The sequence below is a fragment of the Centrocercus urophasianus genome, unplaced genomic scaffold, assembly GCF_019232065.1.
Source record: "Centrocercus urophasianus isolate 14NV4802_14NV808 unplaced genomic scaffold, USGS_Curo_1.0 seq_14, whole genome shotgun sequence".
In the NCBI taxonomy this organism is placed as follows: Eukaryota; Metazoa; Chordata; class Aves; order Galliformes; family Phasianidae; genus Centrocercus; species Centrocercus urophasianus.
In genome coordinates, this window is record NW_024884586.1 from 3,698,707 (window position 1) to 3,723,628 (window position 24,922).

Here is a 24,922-nt window from a genome sequence, read left to right on the forward strand (position 1 = left end):
GAATTGACTTATTTATGTATTATTGTTTACATGCATATTCCCAGGTAGGATTCTCAACAGTTCCAACAATAATTTCAGTGGCAATTTTATGGGAAACAGCGTTTCCTTTCTTGAAGTCTGGATTGCTGCAAGAAAACTGCTGTGTGAATGCCATTCACATGTATTGGTCTCTAAGCCATTTCACTGCCTCATGTACTTGGTTAGAACATGACTTATGTTTATTCATACAGCTCTTTTCACCTCAAAGGGATTACATCAGCAAATGCTAGAAGCACCAATCTCTGGGGTGTTTCTCTGTTTCCACGAAAGCCATGGAAACACGAACAGTGTAAAGTGTGAAACAGTGAGAACAGCACAACAGTTGTGCGGCCCCAGACCAAGGGTCCACATGGCTCAGTATCCTGTGTGCAACCATGTACTGGCACTTGGAGAAAAATATCATAATCCTTAAAAAAAAAAGTATCCTACTTCCTCCAGTCTTCAAGGATCCTCAGTTAAGGGCATTCCCTGAATCAAACCCTTGAATCCGTATAAAACCTCTGGCATCCACAGCTTTTCATGACAAGGAGCTACACATCTGTTGCCTGCTGTGCAAAAATCTATTTCCTTCTGCTTATGTTTGACCATGTTATCACATCAGCTTCATTTGATGCCTTCCATTTCTTGCACCAGAAATGAATTTGAGACTTAAGAAGACACTAAAAATGGGAGGAAACAGAAAAGCTACTCATCCCTGGGGTTTTATTTTTTAACAAGAAGAGATGAAATCAGTTAATTATTTGTTTTCAATTATTTGAAAACAAGTACCTGTATACAAGTATTAATGTCTTAAACCACCACGGGAAACAAATTAGAAATGAAACTTCCCTTCAGCTTCTCAAGCTGAAGATTGGACAGTAAGTTGTTTTAACAGAGGAGTCCCCAAAAAAAAACAAATGTAACATTACAACCTTTCCAAGTGCCAGGGTATGGGTTCAGTGCCGACAAGAAGACTGGCACTTTTTGGCCCCAAAGAAGCTCTTCCTTGTTTTCCCTCACCAGAAGTTCAGTGGGCTTTACAGACAGGAATGCCATAAACACATACATGCACTGAGCTGCATCGTTGTTTTCTAACTGGTTCCTTCAGCTGCCTCGTGACTGCATCATGAAACCAAAGTCTGCTGGAAAGAGCGGCAAATGCTCCAGCTAAAAACTTTCTGGCAGTGCATTCTGTCTGTTCGGACAAATGCTGTTTATTTCAACTACAAGAATAAATGACTTTTTTCTACTTTAATCTGGAGCATTATGGGAGGACTTGAAGACATAAAGAGTTTCAAAACATGGATATTTCAGTATAGTATTTCAGTATGGCATCACAAGACTTTCAACAGACAATTGGCACCACATTTTCTTCTCCAGCATTAGCAATTCTCAGCACAGAATGTGGTTTCAGGGTATTTGTAAAGGTGGTCCAAAACAGCTCCTTCGTGCATTCCATGCCAGCAGGAAAGCAAGTTTGGACACATTCTCCCACATGCTAAATATCAGGCAAAATGTTGGTAAAATATCTGCTCTGTTGTGCTCCCAGTTCTCGACTGTGAGCCACACTGATATTTTAAAATGTATTTGTACAGACAGGAGCTTAACTTCTTCAGCTGCCCTTAGAAGAAGTCTCCACACACTGTGTGAGCTTCACAGTCAGACCACAGACAAATTGGGATATTTAGACAGATGCAAAGATCCCACATATGGAAGCCTAAAAAGGCGAGTGTTGGTAAGCTGCTGAATAAATCTTGTTTGCAGTTAAACTGAAATGTTGACATAAGTAATTCTTATTTCTCATGGAGATTTACAAAAAAATAAACAACAGCCAGGTGCTTCTGCGGTTTTTGCTGGGAAGCCTAAGGCAAATCATCATAAAATGCCCTGGGGGAGCAAACAATGCTCTTCCTTTGGCTCACTCCAACCAGACAAAGCATTTGCTTTTCCACTTTGCCTTTTTAAAAATCTGATATTTGTCTGTGTCTGCAGAGCACACACACACACTGTTGCAAAATGTCAAGTAACTCTAGACTGTAAACATAAGAGATTCTGATGTGCAGGCACCTCACAGCCGTCCTCTAAATTTCTTTCACACTAGGTGATCCGAGCTCACAGATTACTGATCCAACACACCTCCATGTTACATTTCCAGGATAGGGAGAAACCATAATGCTGTGCAAGAAAGGAGCCCTCATTTATTTTGCTTTCATAAGCCACAACCCTCTCACAATACAAGATGGAGCTACAGCCGTGCTGGGATTTGTGCCACAGCTGGCTGCGTTTTCCTAATGAAGTAGTCAACAGTGCATTTTAGAAGGACTGTCATCACATATTTTTCCTAAAGAAAAATGAGGGGGTTAGGATTTCATGGATCTGGTAAGAGGAATGAAAGCCTTCCTCAGCATCTCATGCATAACATACTCATAGGAGGGGCCTCAAAGAGTTTCAGTAGACGTGATCAAGAAAAGGGTGATAATTTTTGTCCCCAATATGTGTTAAAAAATAACATTTCATCAGTCCTCAACACCAATTGAAATATCCAGTATACGTAAGTCTTGAAATCCAGAGCTATATGGCCAACTGTAAATTCATACAGATATTTTACAAAAGCATAAGGATAAATATTAACAATCGTCATGTTAAGAATAAAATTTTTCTTTTATATGTGACTTGGATAAATACAATTGACATATAATGTAAAGAGGAAAGAAAACTGTAAGCTGAAACTGATTGGGAACAATTCTTCATGTCAGAAATTCCAGTTCATCTAGGAACTGATTTTAAAGAATTGGAAGCACTAAACTTAGGACTCCAAAGAATCTTATTTCAAGCACCAGCAAGTCATTTTGACTTGCATTCTGAACTCCATATAAATCAAAACAAGTCATTTTGACAGTGCTCTGTCAAGACTATTAGCAGTAATTAATCTATTCCCAGGAAACGTTTCAATTTCAGCAGGAAATGAGACCTGTCAAGGTTGTTGATGGCAGAAGCACTGCAAGAAAAAGCTCTCCTCCCTCAGAGGCCTTGTGTGACCATTTCTGTATGTTTATGAAAAAAGTACTTCATCTGTCTGCACTGCAGCAGGCAATTTACTGCTGTGGTTAGCAGTGGATGGATTTTGTATTATATACACCAGTTTGTAAAAGTCAGCATTGTAGAGAAGAAACTTAAATACATCTTGGAGTTATGTTAATATCTGCAGCACTCATATGTTCAGAACCCAGACTTCCAAGGAAAGCTAGACAGAAGCAACAGTCCCAGCAATGTTGGAAAACAAATCGAAAAACCTTCTAACTACCTTAAATTCCCAAGGACTGGCCATTTCTAAATTGTTATGACTCTCTTTTCAGGCTTATAAGAAAATTGTTATGACTCTTTTCAGGCTTACATTTGTCTGCCACCCAGATTTTCAACACAAATGTTGAGGACAGACATAGATGCAGTCAGATACTTTGTGCTTATTGAGACAGATCATGATGAAGGCTTACGATTTCCACTCAGCAGCCAGCTCAGCTTCTTAAAAAGTAACAGTTCCTTTCTTTGCAGCCCTATGCATCAAATCGTTCTTTCCAACACACAAAACATATTCTGTTGAATTCATCACACAACGTTTGCTTTGTGTAATACCCTTCATTACACATCTATTTTTTTTGGCCTAGGAGATCCCTTGCTGACAGATAGGACTGAGGAAGTCCTTCTAAAAGTTAAACTTGGACTCCCTCCTGCTCTGGCTTCAACCAGCTTCTCTGCCCTCCATTTTACACCATAATCCCTAGCTTCCCCAGTAGAGATTGCAGCAGTCCCCACTGCTACATCACCATAGCCATAGATTCAAGAGATGCATCTGGAACTCTTCCATTTGGAGAAGAGAAAGCTCAGAGGGGATCTCATCACTGTTTATAATACTAAAGGGCAGGAGCCAAGCCACTGGATTGGATTAATTTGGAGATGTACAGCACTGTAATAAGGGGCAACAGGCACAAACTGCAACATGGGAAGTTTCATACTGAGAAACTTGGTGACAGACCACTAGAGTAGCAGGCAGCCATCAGCCAGGCCTGGCTGTTCCTCACCATTCTCCTCTCCATCAAGTAACCAAGTACTGCCTGAATTTATAATAGGTTTCTCTGTCCAGCACAGAATTTTTCACTTTAGAGCTTGCTGTGCTGCATCACCTGCTGTTTCCCAGCTACACTGCATTCTCCCATGCTGTCCCCAGCCTGCATCTTTCCAGCACATGCCTGTAAAGATTAAGGCTTAGTAGAGCCTCCAGTGTGATGGAGGCCTTGGAGTTTTAAGACATGGCCTTAACTCATCATTTTCCAGTTAGAGCTGAAGGCAGTTGCCTAGGCAACAACTCTGATTCATCAGCAGTGAATTGTCAGGGCAACCGCCTCTGGCCAAGCCTGGGATGCACTGAACAGCACTGCTGTGGAGCAGAACAGCTGCCAGGCATGGAGAGCTGCCCCCAAAAACTGCAAGTTAAAAGGTAAAATCTTCTGCTGGAAGATCTGTTTGCTAAGCCAAAGACAGATAGTTTGCCTTTGTCCATCCCAGATGAAAGCAGTATCACTAGTCCACGTAATGAAAGAAAAATATTTTGAAATGTCTGGCCAGGAAAGAAATTGTATCTCAGCATAATATGCATCCCTGTAACATGGCCACATAGAGACCCTTCAGTGTTTTGTACGCAACATCCTTTGCTTGCAGCATGACTGCTTTTTGGGAGACATCACTGATGCAACATGGGAAGAAGCTCATTCTTCTTCATGAAGAATTTGCTCTCTGTTCAATATTTTTTCCACCGTGCTTCCTTTTGTGCAGAGCAGAATGTTTCTCAATATAGCAGGTCTCAGGAAGAAATATCACCACCATGCTAGCAGCCTTCTCCTTTTCGCTCCTGAAAGCTTGGCCTCCAGGGAGGAGGGGAAGGCCTGCTATGTCATCAATCGCTGTGTCTTTCACATACTTTGTCCTCAAAAGAACAGCAATTAATCCAGAGCCCTCCAAAAAGCAGAAGCAGCACACCGTCATGCTTTGACATGACTGCATAAATGTGACATAGTTGGACAAAAAGACTTTTTATTCCCCCTCCTACAAGAGCCTCGGGGAATTCATCTTCCCTTCAGTAACTGCAATCTGCATAAAGCTATTTTTTGCCATAGGTACTCAGTGCTGTATGATTTAGCACTTTGGAGTAACACTTAGTCCTGCCGATGACAGCAGCTGTGGGGCTTCCACATAGAATAGCCCCAAAAAGGGGAACATATAGGAAAACTGCCCAGGATTGGCTTCACCAAAGCTTTGTGATCGCTGGCAAGTGAAAGGATTGTCCGCTTTCTGCTGTCCTGTTTGCTAACAGGGAAGTGCTGAGCAGTGTCAGTGACAGCTGTGACACATGCTGAGGGTTGGGCTGGCTCTTCTAGCCCAGCAAGTTGCCAAAGACACAGACTGCATTTCTCACAGTGCAGGCTCCAGGAGACGAGATCCAATTTCCAGACGAATGCAGTGCTTTGCGATGACTGTCTTCAGTCAGCAAGTACAAATAAGGTACAGTTATTCAACTAAATAGAGCTTTAAAATTGTTGTCATCAAAAGTATGAAGGAATGGTGCCTTGTACACCCATCAAGGCAGCTGAACATGGTACATAATGGCAAGTGGGGAAGAAGAGAACCTGCGTGGAGTTTGAGGCAGGGGAGCTACCTAACCCAAATGCACTAATAGCCCATTTGGGAGGAGAGCCCCTATTCCCACTCCCCTTTGATGACAAATGTTTTCACAATGAGTATGAATGACATGAATGGCATCTACACCGCTGCTTGCTTTGCATGGCAGCCTATTACCAATGCCTTATCTGTTCATGCTTTACTTTGGAAGGGAAAACATGAGTTAAAAGCAGCTCATCTTCCACAAACCTTCCAGCTGATACTTCTTTTTGAGAGTAAGCCCTTCTGTACTGACAGAGACCACATTCCCTTGGAGCAGAGAAACTATCCAAAGACTAGCATTTACAAAGAAAGAGCCCTGCTATGCATACACAGTTTACCATTTTCTGCAAAAGAGGGCACCTGAAAACAAGTTTCCCATGTCTAACAGCACATACAGCATAAGAAGGAAGCAAACAATGTGACCAGCACAATCTCAAGAGCTAAGAGACGCTTCCTTCCACCAAAGGCTGCCTTGCCTGCAGAGCTTGTGCAACCTATGGCACATAGCACCAGCATCACGCTGTCGGTTAGTTGCCACTAAGAAGTCTTACTAATTCAGTTTAAACTTAAAAAATGAGGTATGCCCAGACAATTGACTCCCCTCAGCCCCCACGTACCCCAGTAACAGGAGACAGCAAACACAAAGTGGCTTTTTTGAGCCCTATCAACACAGACAACCACACTCTCGCACCCATTGCAATGGAAATATTCCCAAGTATGGTGCTGCCTGGCTGCTACTCCACTGTTGCACAAGCAAAGCGTTCAGTGCTGCCAAGCTGCACTCACTCCACAACCACCACAAGGAAATGCTGCTTCAAAATATGATTAATACCTCAACAAAACAGCTCACATTGCTCTGGCCAACTGTCAGCTAATACACTAGTGAGACAGCACAGATTTGATTCAGAAGGCAAATGACTCCTCCACATGACAGCTCAGCCAGGAGCTAAACCAAGCACACAGCTGTGGTCTACCTTCACTGTCCCCAGCCTTGTCCACTGCTGAGACACAAAATAACAATGCCTGTTTTTCCTGACTGTCCATTGCCAAAAATGAAACAACAGTAAAAACCAGTAAGAAAAGGCCAGACAATGAAGTAGGACAGAAGAGGAATAAAAAGGATGGGGCTTGAAGTAGTTGGAAGAAAACAAAGCATCTTCCTAATCTTCATGTATTTCTTTCTGCACTAAAACCTTTTCAGACTGAAGGATGAGAATATGATTTTGGACAAAAATATTCATCCAGTGGGCCTGAAAGTTTTCTAGGATACCCAGAGGACATCAGAAGAATCTCATCAGAGGTATATAATTCACAGCTACAGGACGTGCAGGATGGTAGAGATAGCCCAGACCACGCTGACAGCTCACAGGGAGCATCACAGAGGGAACTTATTTGGAAACATCCAATTCTAGAGACTTTTCACCTTCTGATGTCTGATAAGAAATACTCTTTCCATGCCTGGGCAAGTGAGATGTCCACATCTTCACTCAAGCCTCTGCTCTCATACCAGAAGAGGAGAATCCAAGCTCCCTCCTCTCAACAGCATTTCAAGAAGTCAGTGAAGCAGCAAGGCTCTACTGCCTGCTTAGCCATCACTGCCAGTTTCTCCCCAGCCCTGCACAAGGCCAGTTGCTTCTCCACAGAGTTCTGCTGTTCTCCCTTTAGGTACCACAGCCTCCCCCCAATGCCTCTCTGCTGGCAGCACATGAGATGCTCCTTGGGATTTCCTGAACAGGCATGCTCCCAAGTGCAATTAGCAGCAAACACCATTAATGGTCTGTAGACTGGCTTGATTTCAGCTTATAGAGGCTCTCTTGTTTTTATTTACTCTCATACATGCTGACAAATGCTCTCCTGGGATAAGCATCTCCCAGGCTTTACTTGTTTGCTGCGTTTGCCATAGCATCCCTTCTGCCTCCTTTGTAGCAAGAAGCTACAAAGCTGTAAGTGGATTTTTTTGGCAGCTGACACGACTTCTAATGCAAAACATCAGTCAACTGGAAACCAAACTCTTACTGAATCACCTTCAGGCAATACAGCCATCATTTCCCTGATGCTTCTTTGACGCACCCTTGTATTCCTCCAGAGGGGGAGGTTGGGCAAAGAGGGCAAGATGCAGGCTGCACATGCATGACCACCAGCAGGCATCTCTCCAACCTGAAAGGAGTTCAGCTTGCTCTCAGGTCCCATCCAGCTCTGGAGGGACAAGTTCCTCACACAGGTACCTGCACCCCCAGTTTGAATTGTGCTGAGAGCATAGCTGCAGTGAAGAGACAGTGTGTAAAGTTTAGTCTTACAGTCAACAGTGGTTAAAATACCCCCCAAAATAAACATGCAAACATATATAAATTTAGCAGAGGGTGTGACCAGAGCCCAAGGCCTCTCAGCAGCACATCACAGGCTCTTCAGTCTGTACAGCTAGATCACGATGGAGAGCAACATCAGCAACAGAAGTCCCTAAAATACAGTAATGCTTCTTGTCTCTTCAGCAATGTTCTGTTTTATATGATGAGAGTATTTTTCTTTTTGGAGTGTGAATCCAGGACATAACAGCTCAAAGAGGGAGCAGATAACAGGAATTGGTCACTGCAGTTCAATCACTACTTCTGTTCCTTACCATCTTCCCCAGAATGGTAATGCTCTACCATGTGAGCCCCACAGGTAGAGGAGCTAACAAATGTACTGTGTGTGAAGCCAACTACAACTGTGGCTTTTGACAATTCCAAATCATGTTGTGGAAACCTATTAGATGTGATATAATCTGATTTACATTCGAGGAAAGCCAAATAGAAAGCTATACAATTGTATAGTCATAATATTCATTTATATTCATATGGCTTTTTAGTACTCTCCTTTTTTCGTTCTTATTTCTGCCTCCTTTTCAGTAAGGGGGAAAAGCTTAATGCTCATCATCATTCTTTAATTTGTGAAAGATATTACAAATACAATTTGGGATGGCCTCAGGTGCCTGCCAGAAGTTTCCACGAATTGGAGCCTCCAGCGCTTGTAAGCACATCTGGGGCCAAGGTGGGAAGCACGAAGCTGCAGTTAAATGTCAGCCTGAATTTAAATGAATCAGAAAAGCTGTGGTGAGACGTCCCCCTGGCACCTTTGCTCTTCTCTCACCTTTTCCAGCAGAGCTGAGTGGCAAAGCACAAAGTTGTGCACGAAGTTCAAGCAAAGGTGAACCTTAACTGAGCTGAACAAGCATTTAAGAACAGCCTCACTGTCACAGTCAGTGGAATTTTAGTACCTACTTGAATATTTCATTGTACAGGGATGGATTTTTCAATTATCTCTAACTTAATAAAATCAAATAACTTACAGACATGCATCTGTCTTCTGCAGATAGATGCTGATGGTACACATGGACAGAAGCCAGGTAATATTAGAATATTTTTCACATGATATCTACACCACCTTAAAAGCCTGAATCTTGGATGCTTCAGAAAGGGATTATAAAAGGGCTCCTATATTGTTCTCTGCTACGTAATGAGTTGTATCACCCCCTCCCTCCTTGCCTATTCTTATCTAAGTCACCTACCCTCCCTTTCCAACTACCTACACAAGAATGGAAAAGAAAACTTACTTAGTAAGAAAAAAATTGTTTGTTTTCAACTCTGATATACATTATTCCATTTACTGTACACAGAATTCAGAATTTGTTATTTGGCTGCACCATGACCAAGACAACAGCAAAAAAAGTAAATTCAGAAGGGGTAGCTGTAGAAAATGAGCAATCATAGAATCATGGAATGGCCTGGGTTGAAAAGGACCACAGTGATCATCTAATTTCAACCCCCCTGCCATGTGCACGGTTGCCAACCACCAGACCAGGCTGCCCAGAGCCACACAGTCACATGGTAAGGAAGTCAGAGACCTGCAAATGGCTCTGCTGCAACATCATACCACTACTGGAGGCACTGTTCAACACATAGAAATAATAAAAACACAAAAATAGTGGCAGCTGTTCTTGGGGGCAAAGTCTGGACAAAACCATCTAAGAAGGTAATTGGTAAACTAATCATCTCTGCAATATTGTTCTTGGCATGATGCACAAAATTCACAGAAGAGGGACTCAGGCTCGTATTTCCAATCACACAGACAATCCCACAGGGTTATGGGCTGCAAGCTAAGTGAAAGAGGCATTTGTACTAGAAAGACAGTTGTCAACACAGGAGACTCAGGCTGAGTCAAAGATAAATGCATGGCTTCCTCTAATGTCCCAACATACACCATTCTTACATTTGGCTTTTAATTCAGCATCTTACTGGCATTGTGTTAGCAAAACTACAGCACAATCAGCACAACAAAAAAGCATCGCTGCAGCGGGTAAGAAGAACAAATGCTTCTGGTTTTGCAGACATATCACCTTAACTGCATTTAAAAAAAAAACAACCAGTCCATATAAACTTTCCAGTGAACGAATGCAATGCATACAGATGACACATTGGTAAGGATGCCATACTGAACAAAACAGAGTTTGGTCACCACATCTAAGCTTCAACTGCATGCAGTGGCACAATCATGTTCAGTCTGGACACTCCGAGCCCCAGTCTGCCTAGAAAGATGCTTGCTAGACCAATTTCCACTGCAGCACAGCACTGCTGGTGTTTCACTTTGCCTTACAGGCAGCCCATAGCTGATGCCCAAGGAGATGATACATACTGGGAGAATGTCTCTGCCTTCCCGCTTTGCTTCCCAAGCAAGAGACGGAGTATCTGCATTTAATGATATCATATTTAAGATGATTTATTTAATAATCCCTGCCGTCAGGCTGAAGATCTGCTCTAGGAGCTCCAGAAATCATGAACAGAAAGAGCTATATTGGTGTTGCTTGCGCCAGGAGACTGTGGAAGCAATGAATCTTCACAGACAGTGCAATTTAGACAGCAACAAATATAGCAGTATAGTACTATGGTTGCTTATTTTTCATATGAGGAAACAAACAATGTCTGTACAATAATATACTCTTCCAAAAACAAGAGGACAATGGGAGCAAAAGCTCTGGCTTATATCAACTCTGGAACATCAACTCAGTTCCAATTTAAGGCCACTTCTTGTTTTTTGGTCCACAGTTCCCTTTCTTGGTAGATATATTCTAAGCAAGACTACACTGACTTGACTCAGTTCACCTGTTGTTTGGTTTGTTTGTTTTTTTTTAAATCATTTTATGTTTGCAAATGCATGAATGAAAATAGCCCAGCAACTGACATGAACATCTTTGACTGTAGTATCCAACATCCCTTGCTTCAAGGTAATCCTCTTATAGTGATTAGCAGCAGAACAGAAGGGTTGCAAGGAGGGACTTAACAGGCTTTGGCCTCAGCTGGGGTTCATAGCCCAGAGTGGCTCCTGTGCTTCCCGCGTCAGTGGCCCAAATTGAATTTCAAAATCTCCATTAATTAATACATTTAAGGGGTTGCTAGGTAGAAGAGAATTAAAATAAGACATGCAAGAGAGAAAATGTAGCTTATGTGGTGTGCGTTCAAGATCACAGAATCACAGAATTGTAGGGGTTGGAAGGGACCTCCAGAGATCATCGAGTCCAACCCCCCTGCCAAAGCAGGTTCCCTACAGCAGGTCGCACAGGTAGGCACAGGTAGATGAAAGGAGCGAAACTTCAGGGTCAAGAGGGCAGATATGTGGTTACTGGAAAAAGGTGATAATACGTTTACGTTCACCGAAGAACACAACTAGGAAGCAAACTACAGCCTTCTTCCAAGACTGTGTTTGTTTCGGTACAAACATCTGCTGTAGCCTGGATTAAAATCCAGAGCTGTTTCAAGCATGGTGTGCCATGCAAGCAGTCACCCTGAGTACCTTACAAGCCTTTTTTCACACCACATGTTGGGATCCAGATCCAGTCCCACTGCTGCTCAGCTCCATCTCAGTATTTACCTATTACTCACTCATCTCTAGCAAGACAAGACTATAAACTCTGTATTATTTAGAAGACTTCATCCTCAGAAATCTGCATTGAGCAAGCTATTTGCTCTTTTGAGGTTCATTTAGAGCCAATTAAACCATCTAAATCCACTGACGACATACATCATTCTTGGGAGCTAACAGTACTTTGCATGTGCATAAAAGCCAACTCACTTGCTCTGTAGTGAGACCAAGCAGCTGCTTAATAATCAATAGCTACTGATTTGCCTACTGGTCATTCTCTTTATTTCCTCCTTTAAATTTATCTGTGCCTTCCAAAAAGTTAGTTAAGGTCTGAATGCACTGTTTCATGATACAGATAAGTAAATGCTGAAAATCAGATCATAACTGTTTGATCCCCTTATGAAATCCAAGTTTCACTAAGTTATCTTGAAGCAGCAAATTTAACTTGGGAAGGCCCATACAGCTGTTCTTCAATTATACCTCACATGGGAGAAAGAAAAAATAGTTACTTAAAAATCAAGAGAGGAATAAAGTAGAAACAGAGCTTTACTATTAGGAACTGGAGCTTCCCTGTGCAGACTCTCAGAGAAGCACAGCAGCCCCAGCTATCCAAGAAGCACCTTGACTTCCATCCCTGCTACAGAGGACCAACAGTGGCCATGCAAGTTCCCTGTCTTCTGGTGGAATTCTAGGTGACAGCTCTATGAAAACCTGCATGATCGTACATAAAAAGAACACAAGAAGCACAGCAGGAGTCTCCACAGAAAATGTTTCTATGGGATTTTTGGACAGAATTTTCATTTGGGCAAAATTTAACTTCAATAAATATGTTTTGAAGGATTGTCCGTAAACTCTGTGAAGACAGGAGTGAGTCTAAGTAGGCATGCAAAATTAACAAAGGTTGTATCAATAGTTAAACATTAATATCAATGCCATCAGTTTCCCGAAGGGCTACCAGGAACTTCTCCATCCTGCAAAACATAGCTGTTTGCATTCAGAGACAGCAAAACGCAAAGAATGGGGGAGGATGCTGCTGTTGGTACACGAAACCACCAGACTTCAAAGTGAACCAGACTTCCAAACCAGAAGAGCCCTTTCTCTGGACTAATCATATCTAAGCATGACTGAAAGACTCTTGCTGCACACTGTCTCTCTAGGAACCCATAACTGGTGCAGGAATTGGAACTGATAGCAAATAATTGGGCGTTTGACTAGCAGTTGGTCAGAGTAACATGACCAACACGTAAGAGAACCAACGGACTAATTGGAGGAAAACAGATGTCACTGTTCCTCCAGCCAACCTGCCATACTGCTCTTGGATGTCTGCCATCCTGACTGCTGCGTATGGCACCATTTGGTAACCACCTGTGAGACCCCTCCATCTTAGCCATTGTCAGTGGTCTCTGTTTTAATCAGTGGCTTCAGCACTGTTTCCTTGTTCTTGGGATAAAATATCTCCTGACTCATTTCTAACTCTTCTTTCAGGTGCAGGGGTTCCAAGCCCAGCCTCTGTTTACTGATTTGGCCTGACTCAAAAATCCCAATTCACTTTCTGAGACTAAGGCATGGTCTATCTCTTGTTCCTTTCCTTCTAATTTAGACTGCAGAATTCTTTCCTCATCTTTAGTGCATCAGACAAAGCTGTGTGAAGATGCTCATTGGCCCTATGCCTCATTGACCCTATAATACATTCACCAAGTCCTGTATGGACCTATTTATTTCCCCTCTCCTTGAATGTTCAAAAACCCCTGTTATTGAGCTACCATCAGTGTAACTCCTAACACAGCACACATCACAGCTTTTCCCTTTCCCAGCCACATTCTCCACTTCTTAGCAAAGGTTACAATGATTTCTGCTAACAGAAGTTATAACAATTTCTGACTGTTTTCTTTTTCTTGCCTTATATTTTGTGGTATCAAAAAGCACTCTCGCAGAACATACAAAAAGAGGGAAGGAGAAGTAATAAAACCTACCAAATTATACCAGAACAGTGTTTCTTATGGCATTTCACATAGCATTCACATTTCATTTATGACTACCTATTGCCCTTATTACCCTGAGGAAATGCTGGAGTCATCTTCATGGCTCAAGAAAAATCCTGAACGCGGGTTTTAAGCATATAACTGAAGGAAACCTTAGAGGTTTTATAGGCACCTACAAACATGTTGTAAAAATATATGTACATTTTGTTTCTATTTTTTCTCTTCATGTTCACTGAATTTGTTAATGAGAGCTTGCTAATGAACTCTCCAAGCAGGAAGGAAATGGGATGTCAGCCTGAAGCTGAAGCAGTTTGCTGCACTGCCCTTTACTCTTCACATTTAGAGACCATACCGCTTATGCCATGACTTCACAAAGAAAGTAAAACATTCATTTTCATAGCATTCCTTTTTAAAAATAGTTTCAACTTGAAAGTTCCTGCAAGGCTGCCAAAACAGAGGGACCAAAATACATTTCTGTCTTGGTACTAGTATTACAGCTAAATACATAGGGAGATCTGAAAGTTCACACACTTCTTCATTCTACAGGTATATCATGCACTCATCTGTATGTTTCATCACCTAACATAAGGATATTTTGAAGGCTTTGGAGAACTAAAAGTTTCAGAGAAAAAAACAACAATTTTGTACATGACCATCACGTTTTTCCTCTTTAAAGTTACCAACTTAAGGTTACCAACTATAAAATGGAATGTTTCCCCCCCTCGACATCCATCAATTTCCATCAGCTCTCAGAGTTTTTACTCTCCATCCTTAAAATTCTCCCACTGATCTGTTCTACTAATCACTGGCTTTGGCACACAGCCACTCCAGGCTCCAGTTCAACACTCCGCTCTTTCAATTGGAAATCCCAGTCCTTTACATACTACACATTTATTCCCTGTGCCTTCAACATTTTCCCCAGACGGTGCGTATATTTCCCTGCTGCATGAAACATTTGGATAATGGTTTTTTCTTCAGTCATTTATTTGTCCTGAAAAAAACTCCTCCTTTTCTTTAGTGTCTGCTAGTTTCCTCCATCATACTTCTCTGTTAAGGATAACCTCCTGTTGCCCCCACTCTCACCAGTGCTAACCATTTCCATTTCATTTCTCCTTACTTAGCAAAACATTGTATTGCGTACCTGAGCAAACATCCTCCAATCAGATTATCCTTACAATTGGATGAAATGGTTATTAACAACATCTTTCAGGCCAAGGTTCAGGAGAAACAACTCCAGCTTCTTCTCTGCAAACAGAAGCCATCTGTGTACTCCTCCATGCCACCCACAGCCTGTGCCTGTCTTCCATCAGTTGCAGGCTCCTGCATCCGCTTTGGCAACCATCCCCACCATGCCCACTACCCCATATCCCTCAGTGCCACATCTGCACGGTTCCTGAGCACCTCCAGGAATGACAACTCCACCACCTCCCTGGGCAGCCCATTCCAGTGTATTACCACTCTTTCTGAGAATAAATTTTTCCTAGTATCCAACCCAAGAAGGATGTGTGTGAACGTGCCTGCAGATCCTCCATAGTGTTTTGACTTGTGGATGAAAATAAATTTCCCCAGTTTCTCCTATGTAAATGATACTATAACACTGTGGAAAAGGGAAAAAAAAAAAAAAAAAAGAAAAACAACTAAAAATATCCCAGATTTCCAGCAAACTAAATGTACAACACTGTTTGATAAATGTAAGTTAATCAGCTATGTGGACATTTTATTCTGTTCTCATTTTGGGACTTACTGGATTTCCTCCCTTCTTTCATTCTGTAGAACTTCACTTCTTGTCCCATCAGGTGCTTTGACCAATGGCTGCACCCATTAAGGTACCTTTGTCCAGGAGAAAAACCTGTGTGGACACAAGATGGCAGAGGAGAAAAGGGTGGTGGTGTTCAAGACAAGGAAACATCAAGCATTCACCCACTGGGTGCCAAGTCCTGCTTCATTTGTGGGGAAAGACTGAGCTTCCTTCCTGAGCACACAAATTCTTGCTGAATTTAGGTCCTGAGAAGACCTGAAGAGTCAGGAGGACTGGAAATGGAGCTACAGTCAGGCTTTGATGCAGGAGCAGCAGTACTGGAAACTGTACAGAAAGGGATATTATCTAACTTCTAAGAAATGCGTTACCTTCTCCGAAGAGCAAACACAGAAAGTGCTGTCAAGAGCAGTTCAGGGCATCGTATGCCTCCAGATTCTGGGAGCAGGTCAGTGGATGAGGCTTGAGCTGGCTCTGCTGCAAGTAGAATGAGGAGCTGCTCTGCTCTTCCCTGTATTCAAAGCATGCTCACTACAGCAAGCACAGGGAGGTAAGAGGCATACCTGCTTCATGATTTCAGAGATGATACTTCAAAGAATTAGTTTCCTTAAGAAAGCCTTTTTGAATGGGAGTTTATAGGACATCTCCTATTTACTCCTTGAGGACAGCGTGTCCCAGAAAAGATCAAGGTAGAGGAGCTGAAAGCCCTGAAAAATTAGATCTAAGATTGAAACTCTTCAACATCACAACCTAAACACACAGTAACAGCTTTTCAACACAAGGTAAAAAAAGGCAGAACAGAAATAGCAGCTTCAAAAGGGAGCTATGAGCAATGCTGATATCCAGGATAGAGCAAAGAGAGATGAACGGAAGAAAGTCTTCAGCTGCCTTCAGGAGTTGAAACATACCAGGAGTAAGCTTACTAAAAGGTACTTCCAATTGCTGGTGGAGAAAACCTCCATTAATCACAATGAGATGATTTGTTAATTGTTCCTCTTGCAACAAATGTAGGCATCAGAAGGCAACAACTGTAAGGTAACTAAGGGTATTAGCACAGTGCTGTAAACAGACTTTATACAGAAAAGATTCCATAGGTAAGACCTATGCTGAATGGTTGGCCCATGTTCATCCCACTGAGCTTTCACTCAGGAGAAACATATACTGAATAGAAATGAGTAGCAACTGTCCAGGAAATACTATCTCACTGAGAGCAGAGGTATAAGAGCAGCATTATTTCACGCCAGGAATTTGCAGGCTGCCACCAGGAGTCCTGAGTGCTTCCAGCACTTTGAAATACCAACAGTTTTTGTCCAAATTGCTGCCTGGTCACTGCTTTCAGCCATTGGGGTTCAGAGTGATGAGAAAATCATCACAGCACAGAGATGGGAGGAAGGTACAGACCTTATGTTATGCCTGACATAGTGTTGGCCTTCAGGAAGATAACAGTGAGATATGGGGATGCCATACTCACTGATTAGGAGCATTTTTTGTGCTGTACCTGTTTCTCTTGCACACTCACGCTGATACAGCTTTGGGGATTGGAATAATAGCAAGAAAAAAAAGCAAAAAAAAAAAAATCCATTGACTTTCCTATACTGAAAAGAGAACTTGAGGTGAAATTTTTTATCTGGTCTCTCCTAATTGTTTATATTGTGTATATCTCTTCACCTGACACAATTACTTAACCCTAACCCCACCCCAATTACAATTAACTACAAGAATTTATTCTCTGAAAGAGTGGCCAGGCATTGGAATGGGCCTCCCAAGGAGGCAGTTGAGTCATCCCTGGAGGGGTTCAAGAACTGTGGAGATGTAGGGACACATTTCAGTGAGGAGATGTTAGGGACACATTTTAGTGGGCAGTTTGATGGTAGGTGGATGGCTGGACTAAATGGTCTTTGGGATCTTTTTCAACTTAATGATTACAACTGTAACTGCAGTTCTCAGCACTAACAGGTCATTGCTCAGACTGCCTAACCAGGACACCAGGAGGACTGGCTGTACCAGCCCCCCAACCGTGTGCTGTGCTTACAGGAGCCCACCTCTTACACAACAGCAAAGCACTGTTGCCAATTGCCTCAGCTTTGGGCCCAGTCATTGCTGGAGAATCCTGAAATGCTCTACCACAAACCATCTGCCCCAGGAACAGATGTGACATATTGTGGCTTCTGTTGACAGCACTGCCATTGTAGCAGTCCCCTCTCCTGTGCCATATAGGGAGAATCTGCATGTCATCCTCCTAGCCTGAGACCAATGTGTTGCAACATCAAGAAAAACAGAAGTCTAAGAAAGGAGAGATTCCAGATGTCATTCAATCACAACCAATGCTCACTATTACCGAAGTGTGTTTCTGCCAACAGAAAGATCCCCCCAGCTCTGTCCCTGTTTAGTGAGGCCAAGGAAGAGGCACTGATGGCGCTCTGATCACAAGCAGCAGCAGTCAGGGTTCAGATGAAAAAAGGTTACTGCCTCCTCCTGTCATGGACCTGGGCATGAGCTGGGTGTGGGAGGACAGTGCCAACGTGTGAGAACAACTTTGCAGTATTTTTTTTAGCAAGGGAAAGCTGTCGGGAAAAGCAACAATTCATTCCTCAGCCTCCCAACACAGGCAACTGAAAATAATACGTATTATACAGCCATCGGTTTGCATGGCTTGGATTTATTGTGAACGTTTTCATAAACCGGAAATTAGCTGCTAATAAACCATGCTGGAGGCTGAAATCCGTACGTATTTCTGCTGAGGCAATGCACAGAAAACAAGTGCAACTCTCTGGGTGGATGCACGAGCCATAAATCCCCACACCAGGGATTGTGGGCGGCACTGAATACAGGTTTAAGCCCAGAAAACACTTCCAAAGGTCATTTCTTCAGAATATTTTGGTGGCTTGCGGGAGTGATTCAGTCAGATGGTAACAATGCATCTGACTCCATTTCAGCTGTAACACACAGACACACAAAAAGAGTACCAAGTTTGCTCCCTTTCACCCAGCTCAGAGGAACTGTCAGTCACCACCATGAATCACACAGAGTCAAACCTGCTGGTGCAAGGATTGTTCCCCAGGAGAGGAGGAACACCTGGCTACACAACACAGCACAGATATGCCACCTGCCTCAGCGCTACACCTGGCACAGCTCTGTGTGCACAGACCACACGCAGCCTTCCCAGCAGCTCTGCTTGGCACTGCCACTGTGCAGCCACGATCCTTTCCCAAACACGAGTTTGGATTCACAGCAAGCACCCAGGTGCCAGCTCTGAGCCGTAGCTACTGGAGGTCACCTCTCTGCAAGTCTGAGCATCATTCTGTTCATCCCTACGAGCACACTGAGCTGGAGATAACCCCGGTAGGGCCAAAGCACTACCCAAACAACAACAAAAATTGGGATAGACGGTACCTGTTGTAACTCCACCTGCTGTAAGACATGGTCCTGTTGCTGCCGACTCCATCCATCTCCGGCTCGCTACGGCACGCCCAGCATCCCCGGCCTCCCGCAGGCACCGGGCAGGGCTCCGCGCTGCTGGGAGGGAGGCAGGCCGGGTGCCGCCGGCCTTGCGCAGTGGGGCCAAAATCCAGCGCCTGCTTCGCGTTGAGTTGTGCGTGCACGGAGCAAACCACTGCCGCGCAGAGGAGGGACGCAGGTAGGAGCGGGGAGCTCCCGGAGACGGACGCCGTCCCACGATGCTCTCGGCCGCCTGCAGGCAGGAGGGCCTCAGGTAACGAACTGGAGCGGCGGTGCTAAGCGGCTTAAGAGATATTCGGCGGAGCTGCGCTTGCGAGCGGCAGCTTGCACGTCTCCTGCTCCGGCACACGCTTCTTTTTTTCAGGCGCTGGTTTTTTTTTTTTTTTTTTATTTATTCTGGTTGCCACAGCTACGGGCCCATCGCGCTGACATCAGCCATCTCCCAGCCCGCTGCCGTCCCTGGGTCTTTCCAGCAGGATCCTTCAGGCAGGCAGCAATCAGCCTTTTCTCACTCACCACAGCCCCTGCAGGAAGAAGCCCCCAACCCTGGGGCTGGCTGTGTGAGACGCAACGCATGGCCCTCTCCTATGCTCATCCCCAGCTGCCTGTTTTTTTTTTTTTAATGTGCGATTTTCTCAGAATCAGATCAAGTATTTCCATCCATTTTAACTACTCTGTGCTGATATCAGGGCAAACCACTCTAGTGTCTGACCTATCACAGAATGGCCAGGGTTGGAAGGGACCTCAAGGATCATGAATCTCCAACCTCCCTGCCACATGCAGGGCCACCAACCTCCCCATTTAATACAAGACCAGGCTGCCCAGGGCCCCATCCAATCTGGCCTTGAACACCTCCAGGGACGGACCTAGTGGGTGGCAACCCTGCCCACAGCATGGGGTTGGAACTAAATGATCGTTGAGGTCCCTTCCAACACAAGCCATTCTGTGATTCTATGATTGCATGTGGTCAGGATGCCATCATTTTGCATCCCACTATTATGGTTTTGCAGCACCAGAGATAAAGGGGAATGCTCCCCGGGTGTCACAAACAGCCAGGTCCAGAATGCTTTTCCTTCAAAGCTGCGTGGAGGGCAGCAGACTGAAAGGACTGGCCACAGCACCACGGAACCTGTTTCAAGCTGAAAGGCATTCATAGACATAGTATACACACTTAGTCATTCACTGTTCAGTTCACTGAGTTCATGTTAAACCCTCTTTCTCCTTAAATTTGCCACAAGTATTTTTATTTCCAGTTTTTATTTTGAGAAGGTCGATGGGTTGAGCCCATAGCTCTTTCCTGGCAGGCTAATAGAACCAGTCTAAGAGCTTTTTCACGCTCCATATCAAACCTTCACTGAGTATTCTTTGACAGCCAACAGTGAGAGGCTTCTCATTTCATCAGCTCCCCACCGGTGCTCACTGCCACTGCACTCTCAGACAGAGCAAGTACTACACTGAGCAAGAACACTGCCTTGAGACACTGAAATTACCACAGGCATTAAACAGGCAACAGAGCTGAGGCAGAGAGACTGCGTCCCTGACCTTCCATGCTGGTGTATGCCATGCTGCAAAGGAGTGGAAAACTACCTGCTGAGTCACTGGATGATGCTGAACATCTTCAACAAGTCAAAAAACCCAGCAGAGAACAGCTTCAGGTTGGGTGTTCTTGAAGTAATATGAGGTGGAAGCACGTATTTGGGGCACAGAAAATTTCCCAGCAAAACACTGTGTCCATGACCAACCACCTCTCAGAGGAGACGCGTCTCCCTGCAGCTGCAGGTGGTGCTCTTTGTACTGCACAGCCAGCAGGTGAGCTCTGAAGCACAGACAGACCTCTGTGTCTGTCTAACAGGAAAGGGCGCTGAGACAAACCCAAAACTTGGGTCGGTGTGCCCAGTGGAGGGCTGGGGCTGTGCTCCCCAACACAGGCCTCCAGGCTCTGTCACTCCACGCTGCTCTGACTGCTTTCCATCCACAGACAAAGCAGTTCTTCAATAAGATTATGACTCCCTCCACCGCTAATTCGTAGTGACGCAAAGGGATTTGTCTATGCCGTCAGGGCTGCTGTCTGGATGGGACAGTGCTCAGCAGGTAGACAGTCTAGAGCTACTCAGTCTCTCTTCTGGCACATGTAGGAATTGAGAGCCTCAGTCATTTGTATGCACCATTTCTTGCTTCTGCAGCTAGCAGTGCTTGACCTGGAGCAACACAAGGTGCTGTGTGTCAGCAGTGACAGCCAAGAGGACACCTCTGTACCCATCTGCTATCTTAAAATGAGCGAGAGGCACCTGAGAAGAAATGCTACACCATTCTTGGGGGGCTGCAAGGTACACTGTATCCATATGCCTTACCTAGCCATAAGGAGGCAACAGACCACAGGGATGGGCAGGGGAGGCTCCAGAAACCTCACACCTACGTCAGGGGCGCCACAAAGCAGTGCCCTAGATAGTATATTTTCTATTGGGGAATTAAGGAAGGAGGGGTGCTGCTGTTTGGTTTTTCACATGCCAAAACAAAAGCTCATCAAATTGGGCTTAACAATTTTATCTGAAAAATTGAGCATTTAGAGTGTTAAGAGCCTCAAACCATTGTATCCAGCATATTTCTGTATTTAATCTTTCTTTCAAAGGCTAATAGTGCTTCTAAAGATTCCTTACTACAATCATTACAATTTTAGCTTCTTTCCAATATAATAAACAACTTCATCCCACAGTCCCAAAGCACCTTACAGAGGAGTCAGCATCATTAAATCTTACAGAAAGGAAGTTGCAGCACTATGACTTTCCCAACAGCCACCAAGAAACAATGGGCAGATGTGTATATGCACTGCCTGTCAGTGTCCCACAGAGGACTGCACGCTGCTCTTATCCATTTATACAGTCCTAATTGCTACAGCAGCCCTGTACTGGCTTGTTAGCTTTTTTCATCCCCTGCTCATCCTGACAGTATCTCAATGTGGGAAATGGCATACAAAAACTCGAGGCTGTGCTGATGGACTGCTATAGAGGCCTTCAGCAGTATGTGGGGAAAAAAAAAGAAGCTTGATTCCAGTCTCCATCTGCTGGTTCTGTTTTTGTACTGCATTCTTTCCTCAGGACTGGTATCTCAGTTATCCAAAAAATTACACCACAAAGTGACCCCTCTGCTGCAACCAACCTCCAAAAGGGATGGCCAAGTGTCTGCAGCACCACACAGCAGCAGTGAGGTTCTACCCAAGGGATGTTCCCAGCCCTCAGCACCGCCTGGCTGAGCACTGTGAAATGCTGAAAGTTCAGACGCTCCTCCAATTCCAGTAGGAATGACGGCATCGGTCCCAGCACAGAGCTTACAGCCAGAAGGTATTTCAAACCTCCACCCTGTGTTATATGTGTCATTCCCTGTGCTGCTCCTCCAGGGCTCCTCCTGCCTTCATGATTCAGAAGCAAACAACTGCTAATACTTCCTTTGGCTGTGTTTTCGCACGCAACCACTGAAACCCTTGCAGATTTATCTTGTTACAGACAGCAAACAAATGAGACAGCAAGGCAGACCTGTCTGCAGACAGCGTGGTAACAAGAACCCTCTCTGGCTACCATGGCAAAACTAGGAAATGGTGGACTGCTCTCTGCTTGCCCTCCAAAGACATTAGAAGCGATAAGGTTACAACAGAGCAGCTCACTGCAGAACAAGAGAGCAGCAGCGAGAGCCCAGCTCTCAGGACTTGACAGTGATGGATGTCTTGCCAGACATCTTACAAAACCAACCAAGTGTGGAATTAGATGTGGATAGCACTGTGCTGCTAGCTGTCATAATGGGGAATCTGATGATCTGAAGTCGGTTAAGATAAACAAGATAGGTCTATCTTCCTTTTCATTTTATAGAAGGAGAGCAAGCAGAAAACGACTTCAGAGACAACTGGTCTAGGGAGGTGAGCACCTTCAGCGTGCAACTTGCACACTAGCAATCTGCAAGACAAAGATGTGCCAAAACAGACAGAACACAAGATATTCTCAATTCCCTTTCCCTTCCAGGAAATAAAAAGGAATTACAGGAGATTTCAAAAGTGGTGCTAGAAAAGAAGAGAAAGTTATATAAGGAAGTAGTGCTTTTGAAAACATAGTTCTCAAAATAACTCAAAGCTTTTCAAACGAGAGGGATGAGCTTGTAAGTAGAAGCTATCAGTTCACGTTGTCAACATACTACTCTGTAAGTGCAGTACAGCACTTCATTATTTTGTAGATACAAAAAAAATCATCTTGAGACACAGGCTCCCAAGAGAACAGAGAGGGATGAATACCCTTTACAATGAGACCAAAAACCAGCAGTTGAGGAACATGACATTCCGTGAGGCAATGAGAGATAGGCAGGCTATTCGAGATATTAAAGCACACACGTGAACTTGCTGTGAAAACACAAAGTCTGGAAGCAGGAAGGAAAGAAGCATTCAAATTTTGTTCCACTGTCAATGATTGGTACTGCATTCAGATTTCTCTATTCAAGAGAATGTCAGAACTGGCACCTAGACAATGTGACTGCATTTACCTCCCACTAACAGCAATCCTCCTTTAGATCCCTCACTTATGCACAGCTTCCCACTGCTCAGATAACTTTCTGGATGCAAACCACACGTGTGACAGTCAAACATTACCAGCTCTGTTTTGCTCCTGCATTCCCAACACAACCGAATTCTGGCAGACTATTTGGAAATTAAGACATTGTACTTTAACGTGCATTTAGTGCTTTAGATTGCAAACATCCTACCTTCTTTTCATACACATTTCTTCAGAACTATTTATAAACACTTCTTTCCCCTAGCCATTCAGACTTCACAGCGTTCACAGAACAAAAAACTCTGAGGTGGCACTGACACATGGCCCTCTTTCATTAGTGCTCTACTGCTTTGTTATGCTTCCTGTATTCCATTCCTATCTTGCCTGCAAGCACAGTAACTCCACACAAAGGGCTCCATGAGGACATGGCCCCCTCAAGCCACACGCGTGCCTACGGGTGACACCGTGTGGCTGCAGAGGAAAGCTGCCCGTGTGTTCTCACCTTGCCTTGTTTCAGTAGCAGGCTGGATGCACAGTCCCACATAGGTCTTGAAGGCCAACTTTACCAAAGACTTTAAGGGACATAAGACATTCACATCACTGGTGTAAGTTGATTCATTTTCATTCGTCACAAGGAACGTGGGATGCATTCAGACCATTCACTCTTCAGCAGCCAGGTTCAACCGAAATTAAAACTTGCTGTAATATGGGTTAATTAATGTCTAGGACTCAGAGGTGAGGAGCCAAGAGGTTTTAATAGGGCCTCTGCTAGAATTTTTGGTGCCTGGACTTTGCAGCGTTAACTTCTCCCTCTCTAAAAAACTTTGTCAGAAGCATTTTTAAAGAACAAAATAATGCATGAAGTACTGTCAACACTGATTAATGAGCACCAAATCCTCTATGTACCCCACTTCAGTTCACCTGATCCAGTTTAAGAAGTAGCTGTACAGATTAGAACTTGCATTCCAGCAATAAGAAGATGCATTCAGTTCTGCATGCTGCTTGCGGGCTGTCTCAGGAATACCACTAATTATATTACACACATTAATCCAGTATAGCTGTGGTGTGGGACATCATCTACTCTTCAGTTCCATCCACAGAAACTCTCCAAAATAGCTGTGGTCTCACTGTAAAAGCCCAGCACAGCTACACAAAGCAAGCACAGCACACATTTGCAATGCCATCTCAAGGATTTATGCTCTCCTTGTAATTTAGTCTGCTGTCTTTTCAAAATCTGCTGCTTCTCATTTAAAGCACTTTGTCTTCCCAGCAAAAGGTCACTAAGGCAGTCCTACCTTCCCACACCTGCACCTGATGTGCTGCATGCCTGCACTCAGGCTAGAGCATGGGAAAGTAACAAGGCTACCAACATCTATGCCTAAATCAAGCGAACAAATACTTAGCAAGGAAGGAAATGCTTAGCAGATCCCTGAGCTTCTCCAGACACCAAACTTCTAAATAAGTCCGGGTAACTTCAGGCGGTGCTCAGCCTGTAGTGACTGACTTCAGGAATCTTCTGTTCGAAATGAGCTCATTACAGCATCAGGACAAGACAAGGGGTGAACCCCACT

The 24,922-nt window shown here is 44.0% G+C and overlaps 1 protein-coding gene across 2 annotated transcripts in view; it reads right to left on the bottom strand.

Annotated features, from left to right (window-relative positions):
- Positions 1–18,840, bottom strand: part of TUB (TUB bipartite transcription factor) — a 122,478-nt gene extending 103,638 nt beyond the window's left edge. For both annotated transcript variants that reach the window (XM_042814996.1, XM_042814994.1), the window contains exon 1: positions 18,757–18,840. In XM_042814996.1, the coding sequence (XP_042670930.1) occupies positions 18,757–18,812 (56 nt within the window). In that variant the 5' untranslated portion in view covers positions 18,813–18,840. The remainder of the gene's footprint in view (positions 1–18,756) is intronic.
- Positions 18,841–24,922: the final 6,082 nt, after the last annotated feature.